The sequence below is a fragment of the Phalacrocorax aristotelis genome, chromosome 3 (assembly GCF_949628215.1).
Source record: "Phalacrocorax aristotelis chromosome 3, bGulAri2.1, whole genome shotgun sequence".
Classification (NCBI taxonomy): domain Eukaryota; kingdom Metazoa; phylum Chordata; class Aves; order Suliformes; family Phalacrocoracidae; genus Phalacrocorax; species Phalacrocorax aristotelis.
Window position 1 is genome coordinate 115,301,600 of NC_134278.1, and position 18,345 is coordinate 115,319,944.

At 44.3% G+C, this 18,345-nt stretch overlaps 1 protein-coding gene across 3 annotated transcripts in view; it reads right to left on the reverse strand.

The window, feature by feature from the left end:
- Positions 1–34: 34 nt before the first annotated feature.
- CMTR1 (cap methyltransferase 1) overlaps positions 35–18,345 on the reverse strand; it is a 33,593-nt gene continuing 15,282 nt past the window's right edge. For all 3 annotated transcript variants that reach the window (XM_075089150.1, XM_075089151.1, XM_075089152.1), the window contains exons 7-24: positions 18,105–18,199; positions 17,928–18,000; positions 17,521–17,719; positions 14,783–14,901; positions 14,423–14,519; positions 13,040–13,172; positions 12,347–12,526; positions 11,887–11,943; positions 10,902–10,959; positions 10,181–10,249; positions 9,872–10,003; positions 9,234–9,356; positions 8,434–8,525; positions 7,733–7,801; positions 6,230–6,277; positions 5,539–5,651; positions 4,886–4,994; positions 35–3,078 (exon numbers count right to left, since the gene is read on the reverse strand). In XM_075089150.1, the coding sequence (XP_074945251.1) occupies positions 2,946–3,078; positions 4,886–4,994; positions 5,539–5,651; positions 6,230–6,277; positions 7,733–7,801; positions 8,434–8,525; positions 9,234–9,356; positions 9,872–10,003; positions 10,181–10,249; positions 10,902–10,959; positions 11,887–11,943; positions 12,347–12,526; positions 13,040–13,172; positions 14,423–14,519; positions 14,783–14,901; positions 17,521–17,719; positions 17,928–18,000; positions 18,105–18,199 (1,899 nt within the window). In that variant the 3' untranslated portion in view covers positions 35–2,945. The remainder of the gene's footprint in view (positions 3,079–4,885; positions 4,995–5,538; positions 5,652–6,229; positions 6,278–7,732; positions 7,802–8,433; positions 8,526–9,233; positions 9,357–9,871; positions 10,004–10,180; positions 10,250–10,901; positions 10,960–11,886; positions 11,944–12,346; positions 12,527–13,039; positions 13,173–14,422; positions 14,520–14,782; positions 14,902–17,520; positions 17,720–17,927; positions 18,001–18,104; positions 18,200–18,345) is intronic.

Below are 18,345 nucleotides of genomic sequence, written 5' to 3' on the forward strand. Positions count from 1 at the left end.
CCAGAATTTTGTGGGAAGCAAAGTAAACAAGGACTGTTGTGAACTAAAGGGGCTGTATTGGTAATAGACAATGAAAGCAGAGAAGTCAACACAAAATGATACACAGCCTAATAACAACACATTGTGCAATTAATGTACATAAACATTTCCTTCAGCAAGACGTTCTTCAACACCCCCCCCTTCCCAGCATAATCCCTTTGTATTTATCCTGCAGCAGGGAAGCAAGTAGCATGGCAGCTTATGCTTGCCTTCTTTAAGGGGGATTCAAAATCAAGGTTCAGTGCATCAACGATAAAAATAAAAGCAAATTAAAATCAGGAGGAGCTAGAGGCAACTAGTAAACAAAAAGTATCTGTTCATAAAAAGCTAGCCTGCAGGCTAACCAGGTTTTCATGTACCCTTTTGTAAGAGGCCTAGACTCAGCCTAGTGTACTTCCTAGTCACCCTCTGTCTGCCAGCCCGCAGGAGACCAACACCCTGAGTGGAGGGGACAATGCTTAGCAAAGGAGCCTGGCAAAGGGAGTAGCATGCTTTGCTGGCATTGGAACAGCCTCAATGCAGTCCAAAGCAGCACCAGAACTGAAATTACTTGTTTTAAAAAGCCAACTGCACATAGGCCTGGAAACTACAGATTTGGGAGGTTCTTTATTTCCCACTGGGAGAGATTCCCCCTCATTCCCCATGGAAGTGCCTTTGCCAAAACAAAACTGCCAGTGACAGGCCTCTTGTTCTTTGGCTAGGGAAAGGCCACCATTTCTTTCATACATGTTTTACTGATGCTTGAGAGCAGAGTGGGTCTGCAGGTTAGCAAGAGGCTGCATTAACTGCTTTGGTAGACCTGTCTGGGGACTAACAATCACCAGAGTGGAAAAAGCAGCTCTGACCCACTTCACTTTTGGCCAGAGCTTGAGAAGAAACAGAATAGCTCCCCTGTACAATATTCAGGGCTACCTATTTGTAAGCCAACCTCCCATCCACTCCTGAGCTTTGCCTCTTCCAGTTTCCATTGACCAACAGACTGTGCCAACTCCTGTGCTGCTCCCTTAACCAGGGGCATGGGTCCTGCAGTGATCAAGAATGCATATAATTTTCTGTGGTGCAAGAAGTTGCAGGTGGTAAGTTCATTTATACCAAACTGTAGAGAATTAATACATGGTTACATGGAGACAGTTTGCTTGAAGATATGGAAGTGCTCCAAGCTCAGAGAACAGAGCTGACTTGTAGGACGAGATTCAGCTGTGTGCTGCGAATGAACACAAAACCTACAATTGATTCTGTGGGCTTTAGAGGGTGAAGGTGGGACTTCTACAACATGCCATCCTTGTTCTGGCTTCTTCGGGTAGGCTGCAGGGCACCCATGCACCTACACACCTACAAGTGAAAATTTCCATGTCTTGCTACATAAAGCTTGTTCAAATCGTACATATGGGCGTGGAGAGAAAGAAACAAGAACTTAAACAACCGCTATAGATTCTAGAACTATAGCTTTCTTTAAGGCACAGTTCAGTCAATCCCTAAAAATCAGCTTCCTCCCTACTGCCAATCTGTCTTTAAAAACAAGCCAAGAACAACAACTAAAAAAAAGGGGGGCAATTTTGCTGCTTGACCAAAAGCAGTCAACTGTGTGTTATTATCTTCTGATTTATATGGAAGACCTGGCAAAAGTGCCACGGAAGCCAGAAGTGAAGTAGAACATGCAACAGAAGACAACTTTAAGCCCAGCACAGAAGTGCACGGAGAAATCTGTTGACACACAAATACCATGCCAAGAGTTTCACAGCTCTGTGCCTTCACCCCAGATGCAGTTCTGGGGCCAAATGAGACCTGGAGGGTTTCAAAGCCCACTCTGACACATTTAAAAAGGAAAGTCTGGTAACCTTTCCAGTGGGCACAGTCAGGGGACGGGATTTCTTCTGATTAACCAACATGGTCAAAGTCAAGATCTCTTTTCACTGAAGTCCTAGAGTTTTTAAGTCAGACGACACTCCCATCATTGCCTCCAAAGACCTCCAGCATCCCAACTTTCCTGTGTCTTCCCTCCCACATCTGCTTTTCTCCCTGAAGATTTGGGTAATACTGTAGAGTACCAAGAATCAAAGCACCTTGGTCTCAGAAATACCACAAGGCACAGACACGTTCACCAGTTAACCCCAGGCTGCTGGCTCAGGATCAGTCATGACCTGGAAAGGGGAAATCCCTGTCACAGCAGCTTCTAGAGGTCTGAGAAATCCCTGGCACTGAGCACATCAAATCTGTGCCAGGAACTCTACTCATCACCTGTGTTGGCCTTTGTCCAACAGGATACTATCACATCAGAATTGCCAGTGGCCAGCCAAGTGCCTTGATAAGCAGAAGTGTTGGAGACACCAACGAGAATACATACTTGCATCCCAAAGCTAGCATTCCCCAATGAGTTAACACCCTCCCCTCCACTGGGTAGTGTGGGCCTTTGACAAGGCCCAGGAGACAGACAGCTGCCAGGAACGATGCAGGGCTGCTTCAATGTGCTGTTGTCCAGCTCTGCCAGCAAGACATCTCTGCTCCTTCCCACACAAGCCTGGAGAGTTCTGGCACACACAATGCTCCACAAACCTCACTGAATATTTGAACAGGAGCGAAGAAAGCTGCCAGCCCCTTGGCCTCATGCATGCAGTCAAACAGGACAAAAGGGTGTTAGGCCTTGGCTCCAGGAGTCACCATGGGTACTCTGGCAGCAAGCGCTACCTGGGCTGTACTCTTATATACACTGCCAGGGCAGGGCCTTGTCCTGTGCCTTCTGCATACCAACTCCTGGTTCGATCACCTCCAGGAAATCAGCTCTGGAGAAGACCAGGATAGAAGTTGTGGAGCCTCCCCAGTCTCATCAGTCCCTGAAGAATCCAAGCTGGGCTCAGCCCCCCAACCCCCTCAGCCCCCCAACCCCCCCACCCCTCAAGAGAGCAGGGTTAGGGGTAGTGCGCTTGGATGAAAGACAGGACATCCTCCTTTGATAGCTTCTCTGGATCTTGCCTTTTCTGAGAGTCGTGCACTTTGACACCTTCCCCCCACTCCCAGAAGAGGCGGCTGTAATGGCAGATGCTGTGGGCAGAGAGGAGAGTAAGATTAGTTTAGCAGGGGAGGGGAAGGAAAACACTGTCATCCTAGCCGCAAGGTGCGCTACAGAGCCAGCTGCCCTCAGCAACGGAAGCCACACAGATATTCTATCTAAAGGCCAGTGCATTCATTCACCTTACAAACTCCACAGCCCTTAAGGTACAGCAACTTCCAAGCCTAAGAGATTTCCATGGAAACAAACTTGTTAATTCTAGCTTCACTCAAGATTCAGTTCAGCATTTGCTGGAAGGAGACAGGGCATTAGGGAAAAACCTACCTCCCCCCCCAAGTTTTTGAGAGGATGAAACTGTCATTGCAGGCAATGGAAAGGCCTTAGTGAAGAATTGAGAAAGTCTGCCAGCAGCAGCAATCTAACCACTCACCACAAACCTACTAGAATCAGTAACAGCTGTCCTATGGCGCTTTGCAAACAAACAGCGCTTCACACTGTATGAAAGCGGCTAGGATCATCCCCTCTTTCCCCTCGTGTGAAGTAACCAATCTCCACTTGGCTGCTGAGAGTTCTGGTCCTACAACGCCACCTCTCACTCCATCCATCAAGCACAGCCTTCCCTCGCTGCATCAACATAGTCCCAGCCATAATGAAAACAGAGCTGCTAATTACTGCCGACACAGCAGCCTTTAGTTTTGTCAATTACTGACACTTAATATTCATAGCTTATTTAGTGCTACTGTTCTAACAAAGCGGTACTAGCACAGCGACAAAAGCACACGTCAGTGGCTAATTATAGGCACATTAGTACTCACTAACCACAACACACACATCCCTTCTGGAGTCCCACACAAGCGCTCCCTCTACCTCCTCAGTTCAAGCAGGTTCATGCTGGCCTAATTCTAAGTACATAGGCAGAACTAACCACATCCTGACAGAGGGAGGGAAAACACATAGTGTGCCTCTGCTTTTTAAGCCTGTTCTTTCATTTTTAAGAATGCTTAAGCTTTCCTTAACCAGCTAAGAGCACTGCTGTAGGGTATGTAAGGAGATGCAAAGTAAGAAAATCAGGAGCCCTATTTCATATCAAGCTCTTGCTCACAGGCACGGTCATGGGTAGTGGTGGTGGAGGGCATCTCTTGAGACTACCTGAGGGCAGTGTGCGCAGAAAACCTCCACACATGAGCCCTGAGGTGTCACACAGACTCAGAATTACTTAAAATGTGGCCTTAGCACTCAACACACACAGATGGGGGTCAGCAGCTACAGTGTTAATGACTGTCCAATGACAAGCCACTCCATCCTTTCCCAAGGAGCTGCTGCTTTTGTCTCTCACTCTTTAAACAGCTCCCAGCTGCCTACAGCCTATTCCAGAGCCTGGGCTAAACAAATTGGGATTTGCTTTTAAATCAGTAACTTCCAACCAAGCATCTTAAAATACAGAGATGCAGCAAATTACAGCTGCTTGGCTCGATTTCCATTTCCCTGTGTGCAGGGAGGTTCAGTAAGTTGTATTCTGCTGCAGACAAGGGAACAAAGTTGTAAGATGTGTGTTATTCATAGCAATTAATTGCACAATCCACAAATCCAGATCAGCAGTTTCCCGAAAGTCTGAGAAGGTGCCAGCTTCTGCAGCACACCCTGGTGACCAAGCTGCACTTGCACTGCAAACAACTGCAAGAACATTGCACAGCGTGCCTGAATGCCCTTCCAAACACATATGCAAAACCAGACACATATGCAAAACCAGACACATATGCAAAACCAGACACATGCACACGCAAAGGAAAACTCACACACAACTATTCTTCCATAGCCTCAGCTCTGGCTTGTACTCACTGAAAGGGTGCAATGGATTCAGAAGGGAGGTCGTATCTCGCTTCCTTGGTCATTTTGTTGAAGAAGAATTTCCTCTTGGAGTTTTTGCTGTATGCCATTGTCCAGGGATCTTGCAGAAGAGTCATAGGGTCAGACAGAAAGTGGAAAGGAGAAGAAAAGCACAGTATAAATACAGATACAGTGCAAGTAGGGAGGAGGAATCTACAAAAGTAATTGTGATCCTTCTCCTACTCCTTTTTCCTTCCCTCTCTTAAGACCACCTGCTTCCCAAGCTCTTCTTTATTCACTGAGAAAACCCCCTTCTCCCTGCCTTTAAAAGCTGACATTCCAAACAGGATATTTCCATGTACTGTTACTCTGGAAAATATCTTATTGATGAAAAATTATCTCATTAAGAAAGTCATCAGTCATGTAAATAAATGGAGCTACCCACAAAATAGCTAATCAACCCACAACATAAAAACCTATTGTATAAATACCCTAAACCTTATCCAAATCCAAGCTACCCTCATTACCTGAAAACAGTCACTCTCTAGTCACTGGAATACTCCCATTTATTTTTACCAAGTTAGACCAGGGGCAATCCTGGTCAACACTACTTACTTGAAGATACAAAAAGAAGTTAAATAAGAGCAGAGACTGTCTCTTCCTACCATTCACAGTCCGTACAATGTAGAGTCCTGTGGGCACAAAGTGCCGGTCGTCTCGGCCAGTGTAAGATAGCCGAGGTATTCCTCCTGAACTCTTGATGATCTTCATCTCTAACCTAAATGTTAAGAGAAGGCAGTGATAGAGGGTCCCTGTTTCTTCCTTTACCATCCTGGTGCACACAACATGACACCTGCACACCCACTCCGGAAAGTCACAGTGGAAACTGACAGCTCTGCTCATGACAGGACAAAATCATCACATCCTGGAGAATTCAGTCTCTGGCCTCCCCCACATGGCTAGAGAAACCAGCCAGAGCTGTCTAGATCAGGCAGCAAACTGAGTGTTGCAATGAAAGATCTGTGATGATCTACCACACAATCCAAATGAGGCTCCCATTTCAGGTATGAACTCTTAATCTTTCAAGCCACTGACACTTCTGCACACAAACTCAAGCACCATTACTACTATTCCTCTTGTAAAGCACATTGGCCACATCTACAGCATTAGAACTCAGCAGGATGATGCTCTCGGTCAGCAGCATTTCTGAAACAGCAGCCACCAGCTGCCCGAGCTCTAACAGCTCTTTCTCCAGGACTCCTCAAGCATAGATCAGCACATCCCTCCCATTCCTGTCCATTGGTGGCTGACAACCTCTACGGGCACCGAAGTCTCTCATTTGTGCCAGCCACTTACCTCACAAAAATCTTCTCCATTTCCTCCAATCTGTACACTTCCTTCACTCTGGGGGGAAAAGACAAAACTGTGGTTTGTTTTTTTTTAAAAAAGTTAACTGTCCTCTTTTTATGTCCCAGCTACAGGGAGTGGCCAAACAGTTCATTTTGTACAGCATGAGGTGGTCAGGCATGAGTGAGGTTCACCCTTCTCTCCTCAATCTTCTGCTCCAGTAATTTATTTCTCCTGGCTTGAGAAAACCTGACATGACACCTGCATGCTCATGGCTGGGTTGCTGTAAGCAGCATAGAGGCATCTCACTGCTAAGGAAGCTGTGCATTTTTATCTCAGGCTGAGTATACAGAAGAGGAAGAACAATGGAAGTCAGGTGTTTTTGCTTTACAATGAGGTGAATTCACCAAGGTCAGCGCCAGGCAGGTTCTGGCCTCAGTATGCTGGCCTCAGAGTAAAACTAAACTGCCTGATCTTCACCGTTATTACCCTCAGGGACACCACAAACTTGTTAGTTACCCAGAGGTAAAAACAGCCTTTTTTTTTTTCTTTTTAAATCAGTGAAGAAGTTTCAGTATCATCATTCTTCTTATGTCAAGCTACTTCTGGTTTTGCTGTTCTGAGACACAGAAAGACACAACTGGGAAGCTTCAAGAGCACTGCCTCTGATCAGACATCCCAACCACTCATTTGCCACATACCACTACAAGCATCAGGCTTCAAAGTACACCATTTGCACACCTGTTCACAGAGCAGTAAAGGACCCCTCTACAATCTATTTCTACAGCTCTCCTTCTCCCTTCACCTTCAGCCCTCCCCAGTGCTCCAAGCTCCTCCAGTTATTGCAACTACCTGTTTGTTTTGAGTTTAGTTGAGATCCCACTTATTATCTTTCATTAAACCACCAAGCAGACCATCCTTTTTCCCTTTCTCCAGCTTCTCTCACAATATCACAGTGCTTCTGGCCTCTGAAACAGAGGCTGTTCCGTCCACAATAACTGTCTGATACCCAGCACAATGATGATCTTACACTCCACCATAGCAGAACTAATTAAATAGAAGGTCAGGTGGCAACCAAAGGTGAAGCCCTTTGTCAGGGATTTTCTTGGGATTGTAACTTAAACCTTCTCCTCAGGCTAACCATTTGGAGACTGCAACTGCTGGTCAGCACTTCATTTATCTACTAACAGTCAGCATCTCTCTACTGCTTCTGACCCTTCAGGGCAGATGAGGACACAGAAGTTATTAAGCTAACTGGGTGCTAGACCTACTACAGCACATATCTGAAACTGGAACCAGCCAATCCACCTATGATGAAAACATGACTGATATGTGAGAGGAAGGCACAACTTCTCCACTATCAACCTTTATCTTAGATATATAAAGGGCTTTTAGCCTCTTTCCATTGAACATAACAGAACTATGAATTTCAGCTTGAAATTTAACTCTCCTTCAGCTCCTTATCTTCATCCTCCAACACACACCAGGCTGAGGAATGGAGTCATCACTCACCGGATAGGGTTCATATCTGGCCGGCTAGGTTTAGAAACAGCTTTGACAAACTTCTCCGCCAGCTGAATCCTGAATAAAAATGGAAGGGGAATCCAGCAATTTAGTGAGATCTTTGGCACAAGAGGTAGGTAACAGTTTAATCAGTTATTCTGCTGAGACGCTTCAGTACACGCAGACTGCCACCACTGCTAGCCAAATGAGTACTGAGCAACACTTTTTTTCACCCTGCCCTCCCAGTTTAGTGCCCAGTGATACTGGCTTTTATCCATTAAGAATGGGTCTCCATAACGTTCCTCTGCAAGCCCATATGCTGCTGAACACATTGATTTATTGGCAGGTAAGTAGGACTGGTAGAGACATCATGCCCCTGAGGAAGGAAAGAGGGGCTCGTTACTTCTCCCTTAGCCAGTTATCAGCTACACTCATTCCTATTCCCAGGACGCTCAGTCTATCCAGACTGTGCCTGGCTCACTCCAGACTAAGAAAGAAACTAGACCTGCCCTCATAAACAGAGAAAGTACAGTTGGAAAAGGCTATATGCACTTCACTTCAGAGCAGGTTCATTCACAGTTCATCTTTATAGCAGTGTTTCAGCTGAATGCACTTGTCTCCCCACGCTCATCATTCTGCTTTTAGTGAGCACTGTTTCCCAGTCACTCCTATTCATGTACAAGAAAGAAGCTTCTCCAGACCCTACATACCTCTGGTTGAAATGCTGCTTTCGAACATCATTGCCATTCAGCACCAAGACATCAAGGATGTGGATGGCACTGATTTTTCGCTGGGCTTTCCCCTAGGGAGGGCAATACAGAGACTTACTACTCAGACTGTTGCTATTTCAGCTTGATTTATAGCCTGTTTTTTAATAGGACATCATGTTCTTCTAGCACGAAAGCACCTTTCCAGCTATTAGAAACACACAAATTCCCCGCTGCCCATTGTACAGTAACATGCCATCCTCCAAGAACTCATGTATCTCATCTACATGGTTCTGTCTCAGGGGAGGGAGGGGGAGAGGGCAGGAGCACAGCTGCCATCACCAGCTCTCTGTGCCTTACCAGGTACCACAGCACAAAGCCCAGTGCACTACAGCATCCTCATCTGAGGATCTGATCTGCCAAACTCCCAGGCAGCAATACCTTACACTGTGAATATACCACAAGAATCTTCTTCCCAAGGCCTGCAATCACTACTGAGCAGTTATCTACCCATGGAGCCACAGAACACATTAAGTCATGTTGGCAGTGTCATCTGCTGCTGCCCATAGGACAACAGCAGCATGTCAGGTCCAAAGTGTTTTCAAAACAATGTTAAAAGCTCATGCCTCTAGCACTGGACAGAAAGAAGGAACTTAATCCAAAATAGTTTCTCTAAAGATCATATAGAAAAAACCTTGCACCTGACACAGATGGGACATTTATTCTGCAATATCTTATAGAGAATAGGCAAAATGGCTCATTATATTTGCAGCCACTTGGTAAGGGAGAAAATAGCCTCCTACCTCTCCTTTCAGCTCATGAACAATCTCCACAGAGAGAAGGGTATCTCGTGGCAGCTCAGTTTTCAAATCCAGCTTTGTCCAGCGATCTGACTGGCGACCATCCCAGGTGTAGATCTGTGATTTCTGTGTGTAGAAGGCAGAGTCAGATTCAGCCAAAGCTTCATGAGGGCAGGGGTGGAGGAGAGACCTCTGACTAACTATAGAGCAGCCCTCAGAGAATCTTTTTGTCCTAGGCTGTCACAGGCAGTTTCTTTGTCAGAAGTTTTAAGGAAGTACCTTAATCTCTACAGCAAATGAATAAAAACATACTGATTCTAATCTGCCAGTGACTTCATATCCACACAAAGTACCAGAAATAGAATGCCTATAGAACACGTTTAAAAGGACAGTGAAGATAATTAGAGACACTAGCAAGAGTACAGGTCTCTGTGTAGGCTGCAACTACAAAAACAGGGTTAATTAGTGTGAAAAGCAGTGAAGTCAGGTGAAAGAAACATAAAATAACTAGCAGTCTCAGGGACTGCTGATGGGGATCCTTTCTGGTCTTTAACGACAGGAAAGAATGGAATGAAACTGCAAGGCAGAATAGCAGCATTGAAATGAACCAGCAGAACTCCCGGACTGTTCTCAGCACTTACCCCTAGCCCCAAGAGGAACTTCTGCTCACTTCCAGACACCATACACCGGTAATCTAACACTTGGCGGATTTTCTCTAGTGTACTGGAATTCAGAGGAGTGGGTTTGTAACTGAAGGTATCAATGTCTGTGCCCTAAAAAGCAGTCAAAGTATGGAAAAGACAAATTAGACACAATACATCAATGAGTAGGTAAATGCAACTTCTACATGAAACAATAATCCAGGACAAGCTTCTTCATCCCTTAATTCCTATGGGGAAAGTTCTACTTCTGTGAAAGGACTCGGAACAAGCTTCTGGGTAAAGTCTCACCTGGATGAGCTCAAAGAACTTGGACTTGGGATCTGAAGATGAAGGAGCAACACGAGCCTGATCAGGAATCTGGAAACAAATCCAAACAATTGATAATAAGTGTTATTTGGGATGTTCATAGGAACCTCTCTGGTTTCAATACATGACAGAACATCCCGCCCCCTGAAACTCCTGCTCTTAGGATTACAGTCGCTGGAGAGGTCATCTGGGAAATAAAAGATCTCACGTGTTTTGCAAATTTAATGTAGACATACCAAGTGTCACAGGAAGAAACAGGTAACTTCAGAAAGTTTCCGGCTAAATCTTTGATTTCATGCATGTTTCGATAAAATACTGTTTCATCAAAGACACACAATTAGCCTATGAAGCTGACTGCCATACCTATGGCCCTACTGCAGTCAAAAGCTCAGTAAGAAAGTACAGACTCATAAAACAAGACCTTTTGGAGAGCTCCTCTGCTTGGGAACTAGGTGCTGAGTTCACTCTATGTACGACGGAATATTCTCAACTGCAGCAAAGAAGCCTGCTCGGTTAAGTCATACACATGATTAATCAGAAACATCCTGTTTGCTTACATAAACAACTTGAAACAGTCTCTGACTTTTCCACAGGACAACGTATTAAGCCTCTGGCTAGAAAGTCCTATCTGTACTGCAGCTCCATTCTTGTTTCACCACAGCGAGGACACCTTCACAACCTCCCTGCCTGGCAGCTTACTTACCCCCCATAGCTGGAGACACTCCTTTCGGATTTCAGCTTGCCGTGGCTCAATCAGTGTCCTAGAGAAAGACAGCAGACTCTTAAGATGGTGAAACCTCCTTCCTCTTGCAGTATCACATGTCCCAGCCCTCTGAAACTCACATCTTTCAGTGTCTGGCTTGGGAATGACAAACACATGCTGTTCCTCAACGGGTTACACAAAAGAGGACGTTGCTTTCCCTTCCCACCCTCCACCCATCTCCAATTCCCATGTTTAGCTTTGTTTCATGGTCTGCACTACTGATTAGCAGCCACCGCTCCATCCCATGAAAGTACCACTAGGCATTAATATTTTCAAGAAGTTATGTATTAGTATGAACTTATGCTAATCTCCAAGAGCTGGGTACCTAACCCTACTTAAAAATGAAGACCTGCTGAAGGCCACACAAAAGAAAACTCAGCATCAATGTTAGGATTAACTCTTAGATAATTCCTGGCTACCACTCACTCAACTTCTACTACAAATTCTCTCTGAATGAGACATGAACAGAAAAGTCACGCCACAGAAACAGCTATACATTGCAATGACTTTAGGTTTACACACAAAATTCACATCATAAGCTTTAGGTAAGGATAGGTATGTAGATTAGATGCTTTGAATTGCCCCTGGAAAATGGAGAGCTATGAACCACACCCAGCTTAGATGGTTACTGTGGAATTGAACATACCAGCTGGGAGTTACTTTTCTGCTTACATTTCTGCCAAGGAGCAGGCCCACTTATGGTAATCAGTAATAGACCATCAACTTCCAGGACTCCTCCAGCCATGCACAAGTTTCTGCAAATAACTCAGGCAGACACACTAACTGAGCTACCTAAAAGCACTATTCACTTTCCTGACTCCAAAGGCCAAGCCAAGTACTTGCTCAAATCAAGAATACATTAAACAACAGCAAAGCCATTAATTTATAGCTCAGTCCTCATCAAAAGCCAGAAGAATATACTCACGTGTCTTGAACAAAGGCACGAATTTTGGCTAGTGCCTTTATCTGAACTTTGCAGTGGCTGAAAGAGAGGACAAGTTTCAGTCAGGGAGCAAGTTAATCGCCAAGATCATTCTATTGTTCAAAACAAGGAAGAGTGCTGGGACAACAGGAAGAAGCCAGTTTGATCCTCAGAGCAGTGATGGATCATTGCCAACAAGACTCAAAGTGACAGCAAGACCACTGGAAAGAACTAGGCAGTAGCATCCTTTCCTTTCCGCACAGTACTCAGAGGCCGAACAGTCTCTAACAGTATACAGCATCTCCCTCTGTACAGTGTCCCTCTGCTCTGCTAAGCCTCTCAGAGAGCAAAAGCAGAGCAGTGTAGCAGCATCAACAAGTACCTCCATGAGTGCAAGAAGCTACAGCTGAAAGCCATGTTGATTGCCTACAGCCAGCAACCCTCATTGGCCACGGGCACTCACTTTTCATTGGACTGGACAATGTAATCGCAGAAATCCTGGTCGCCTTTGATCACATTCAATGGGACGACAAGATTCACATCCAGATCAGAGTTGCGCAGCTGGTTGAGCCTGATGTTCACCATGAACAGATAGTCCCGCACGTCATCAATCCCAAGCTTTAATCCTTTGCATATCACGTACCTGCAGAGCAAGGCAGGGAGATCATATGGATTCAGTTCTTCCACACAACCAACTTTCCTGCCACACTCCCATTATCAGGACAGTTTGCTAAATCCCAGGAATTCTTTTCTCCTGGGTATTCCTAGGAAGGTCATTACACATTTTCTATGCTCTGGAAAGACTGGAAACCCCACTGATCTCCCTCAAGTAGTAAATCAATTCTGCTAAACTTAACAGGTACAACGATAACACATATAACATGCTCTAGCTTCATCGGAACCGTAACTGTGTCACGCAAAATAGAATTTGTTATATATTTAGTTCCACTGCTTTCTCCCAAGAGGGTAATTCAGCAAATATCAACTTTACCTTGTCAAACGTCATAATTTGCTAAGCATCTAAAAAGTTTCCTCCTCCAAGACAGTTGCCAGTTGAGGCAGGTCACAGAGCTTCCACTAGACTTGCCCAAATCCATTTATCACTGTATTTAGAGGACAGGTTTCTTTAGTAGTCCCTCAAGCACAAGATCCTCACCTCTCTGAGTTAGCAGGGCGGCTTGTCACAGGTTTAAAAATGCACACTCGCTCAAAGCAGCAATATAGCAGATAAACAAGTCCCACACTGAATGGAGTAAACAGGTCAAAGGTTTTGCAGACAAAATGTCCTCCTGAAAAAAAAAAAAAGAGAGAGAGGAAACACACCAATACCAGCAGATTATAAGGAAAAAAGGACATACTAGTCATTTCAGTAACTTCATCTTCTGCAGAACTGGTAAGAGTGGTTTTGTAAAATTAAACAGCATCTAAAACACATACATAGCAGAAGCCAAGGGGACTCCATGAACTCTCTTTCCCATATCTCTGCAGCAAAGAGAAAAGCATTTCCCTGACCAGGATCAAATCAGTATGTCAGTATGCATTCTATCTCACTAACAAGCCTTCTATCCACCCTCCTTCCTCCCATTCAGGCCCAAACTGTGCCCTATGGCATGGCAAGCAAGTTATGCAAAAGCCTCAACAGAAGAGGAGCTCTCGTAGGTGCAACAAGAAACCTCAGGCTGGAGGAGAAAACTAACAGATGTTACCTAAACAGAATAACTCGCCACATAGAAAGAAAAGAGTCTATGTCACCACTTGCTTTCAAACAAGATCTCTGATTTCCCCAACCAAAAAGCAGTTAGTCTTACAGAGCTATTATCTGCCCACACAGGAAAGACTTAAAGTTGCTCCTTTTACCATATCACATCTGAGACTAAAGAGATCATTGCCTCAGGTACTTCTAAACATAGGGCACAAGATAAATGATAACCTAATGAGCCTTTTTGTCTTCTGCCACAGTGCCAAATGCTAACTAAACTCAGGGGAAGAGAGGAGCCTTCAAAACCAGATAGAGTTGTCACGTCCATCATTTGGCAACAATGAGGTACAGCTAAGACAATGTGAGACATCATCTTGTTCTGATCCCAGACATGGCCAATTTAAAGCAGAAAAGCCAAAAGTTAGAAAGAAGGAAGAACCGGACAATCACCACACTGTTCCAACCAGCCTGCTACAATATTCAGGAAGCTGTTTGTCCAGCTAGTGCCATAAAACTCAGGTATACTGTCCAGTTATCACACTGGTGACCTTAGCCCAAGACAGCTACATAACATAACACATTGTAAGAGCTTTAAACTAATGCATTTTACCTCATGCTTTTAGTGAAAAGCAAAATAGACACAGATAATCTTATTTTTCTGCCACAGTTCTCTTAGCTTCGTGACAATCATCTCAGGATGTATGCATGCAGACTCAATTCTGTGCAACTCAGCCTCACTGCAGAGCAGACTTCTTGGCATGTTAATAAAAATTGTACAGCATCCTTCTGCAATGCTACCCACAGCTTAGAGAAGGAGGAATATTCATGGATAAAACATACCTGTGCGAACAACGGACAGTGCTGTAAGGAACTGGCAAAGCATGAGCTGTTTGCTTAGAATTTCTTGCAGATTCTCCTGACCCTCCACTGAGAAACCCTGCAAAGCACATAGCGTATCATTAGTGTCTGCACAAACCCATTGGTTAGCAAAGGATTCTGTACAGCTAAATCATAGAATCACGATAATTTGTTTCTTTAAGATAAAAAACACTGCCACCAGGTAATTTAATGGCAAGCCTTGAAGAATTTCACATTTTAACTACAGAAACATGCCAAATATCCTACGGTATACAGATTGAGGTATCAGGTTTGGTCATTAGGTTTGGTCATTAGTGCAGGAAGAAAAATAAATGGACCAACCCCATCAGCCATTAAGAAATGCACTCCCTTGTGATCAGTATTGTCCAAAACAAAATTCCGGAAAGCAGTAATGTTCTCTGGCCGAGTGATGTCCCCATCTCCATCAATCCCTCCCTCTCCTAAGGGGAAAAGAGGAGACCATTACTAACATGTTTGCAAGTATGGACAAAAAAATTAGTATGTGCAGGTGATCTATTGTATTAATCAACAGTCAGAAATTACACAGAGCTTGATAGGCAAATAAGCATTAACACATTCCCTTGTTCACCACCAAAGTTGCTTGTTATTTTAGGAAAGTTATATAAGAGTTCACGGTCAGGTGTCAAAAGTGGCAGTCAACAGGAGTCAGAGCAGTCAGGACTAAACAAAGCCGTATAATAAACATGCTCAAATGATAAGTTGTACATTAGCCTCAGCAAAAGACAAATCATTCGGTGCCCTCCCCTGAGACGAGAACGGACTACATAACATAATAGTTTCATCCAAGTAGGAACAACACATAGCTGAAGCTACTAAAAATGTAAGGTTCAATCTCATTGCACAGCTCACCTGTTAACAATGTTTTTACAGACAAGGCAAAATTATTTACATTGTGCATTGGCAACCTTGTACTAAGAATTCAAATCAAATCCAAAGAAACACAATACTCTATTTCCAAACACAATGCAATCTGGAATTTAAAAACACAACCCCCAAAAACCCTGCAAACAAGTTTGTAAAGAGAGTAGGAAAAGGGAAATAGGGTCTGCGCATGAGTGTTCATACAGTTTTCCCATATGGCTCTTTTCAAAGAGAGATACATTATCCCCCAGGTTGGTTGTCTTAGAAAGCTGATCTAAGGTGTATTCTAGAGCTCACCAGTTCTGACTTCGAAGAAGCCTGAACTTCTATTTGGTATTAGTCCCTATAAATCTTCTACAACTACAGCTTCTATTAACTGAACTGGAAGACTACAAAGCAGCAGAGATCAGGATGCATGATAGTGCTTTGATAAATAAATTCCTCATCAATCATCCTGTCAGTAAGTGAAGTGATGCTAGAATTTGTTACCATTCTTCACAACTGTCATGGTTTAACCAGCACCACAGAGCCTTCATTGCTTACTCGATCACTTCCCCCCACCTACCCTGTGGAATGGGGGGTGAAAAAAATTAACTCAAAACCAGCAGAACACAAATATCACAGCAGTTTGCTTCCTTCCCATCACTGGAAAAGAGTCTGTACCCATCTCACTAGACTTCATAGCGTAACACTGAAAGGGATCAAGAAAATGCATCAAAGTCATTGGGCTATTTATTTCTCCAGGTGTCTCCTCCTCTCCAGGAGGACACCAGTTTGCAGTGAGTTATGAAGATCCAAATGCTGCAGCCATTAGAACAATGTGTTCATCTGCCTTGCTGCCCCTGCCATGAACCTTCTCTTAAAGAGATCTAATCCTGAAGCACTAACCATTCTCTAAGAGTTCATAGTCAGATGTCAAAAGTGGCAGTCAACAGGAGTCAAGGGGGGGGAAGGGTGGGAAGGACAATAATGGAAAAGCAAACCTTCTTCTCTACAAGACCATCATACTCAAGTTTCCTTCATACAGTCTGAAGTAAGAAGCAGAATACTACCAATCCTTGTATTTCCTTTCCTATTCCTAGAGGCTATGCATATATCAGCAAGCTTAACAAGCTACCATCCATGAGGTGAGATGCAGCACTTGTCTGCGTACACCTGCTTAGTCTGTCTCAAAGCAAGGTAATCCAAAGAAGTTTAAGCTAACATGTTTTAAAAGGCTCAGTCAGTCACAGTGATTCAGATACAGCCTCTAGCCCAAATCTGGTTTATTTATCTTTACTAAGAGCCTACAATCAATTTATCAAAGCAGAGCTAGGGAGGTCTGATACAGAAGCATACTGCCAGTCAGGCAAGTAATGTTTCTATCTCTGGCTCTGCTAACAGACCTTTGGGGAAGTCAGGGGGTTGGACAACCTCCCCTCTATGCGGACATGCTGAGAGAGCTGAGGTTGTTTAGCCTAGAGAAGGCTCCAGGGAGACTTTATAGCAGCCTTCCAGTACTTAAACGGGGCTTACACAAAAGATGGGGAGGGATTCTTTATCAGGGAGTGTAGAGATAGAACATGGAGTAGCTGTTTTAAAGTGAAAGAGGGTAGATTTAGATTAGATATTAGGAAGTTCTTTACTGTGAGGGTGGTGAGACACTGGAACAGGTTGCCCAGAGAAGTTGTGGATGCCACCCCCACTCCCCGGAAGGCCAGACTGGATGAGGCTTTGAACAACCTGATCTAGCAGAAGGTGTCCCTGCCTACTGCAGGGGGAGTGGAACTAGATGGTTTTTAAGGTACCTTCCAACCCAAACCATTCTATAATTCTGCGATAAGTCATCTCATTCACTGTGTTTCAGGCTGACATCAGTGAAGTGGGAAAAATAGTGTAGCGATCTTAAAGGACTCTACAGTTTTCACATAAGCAAAGCACTCAAGTATCAATTATTACAATGGGACACATATTACCAGGGCAGATGGGAAGTAAGTGTGGAAACATGACTTGATATGCAAGCTCACCAATATCAACCCCTTTGTCAGATGACAGCCCCCTTCTACTTTGCAAAATGGTTCCCTATAAACATGCTTCTCTTAGATTCCCATGCTGGTATCAATACTAGCCCCACTCTAGATACAGAGGCTGCAGCATAAGCAAAACCATCAGGTAATGCTCACACACGCACTACATACCATAATAAGGCTCAAAGAGCTCACTGGAAGCGGAATAGAAGTCCTCTAGTTTAAAATCATTTGGTCCTTTCAAGGTCATACCAAATCCTTTTGCATGCCACTTCCGCCTCCACAAGACATACTCAGAGAAGCCTCCAGGACCAGCACACACATCAGCAAAGTAGAGCAGCTCTGCATCTCGCTCCTTTATCAAGGGCCTCTGCAAAAGGAAATTGAGGAGATTCTACTGACCCAGTAACAGCTCCCATCAGCCAAACCAGAGACACTATAAACTGTACTAGTCAGCCAGAGAAGTCTCTTTCCAGCACTTGTTTTCTCAGCTAGGATCCCAAGGACTCTCCTTTCTCCCCACATTCTCCATTCTCTGAGAAAGCACTGCTGCTTGAAAGTTAAATAGAGGCCCTTACCCCATGGAAGTCCTTAGGGTTTGTAAACATGTAGTCAAACACATGGTCCATATTTGCCATCTTCATTGCAGCCCTGTGAACACATAAATAGGGAGCTATTAAGTTCCAACCTTAGCTCCTGAGGCTGAAAGTGGACATAAATGGGAAAGGGCCTACACTACCAAAAGTTCTGCAAACCTGTTCAGGAAGAAAACTCCACGGATCATCTCATAGGGGTTAGATCTTGTTCGGGCTCGACGCATTTCTTCTCCATCCAGCTCATCAAATACACTCTGCACAAACAGAAACAAAATTGAGCCAGACCTGGCACAGGCTTAATGGATAGGTAGGCATAAGCATTTCCTCTCCTCGTGCTTCTCTCTCCTTAGACAGCAAACTCACTGCAAGGTTTGGTTCACCAATACAGAATGTTTTTCCA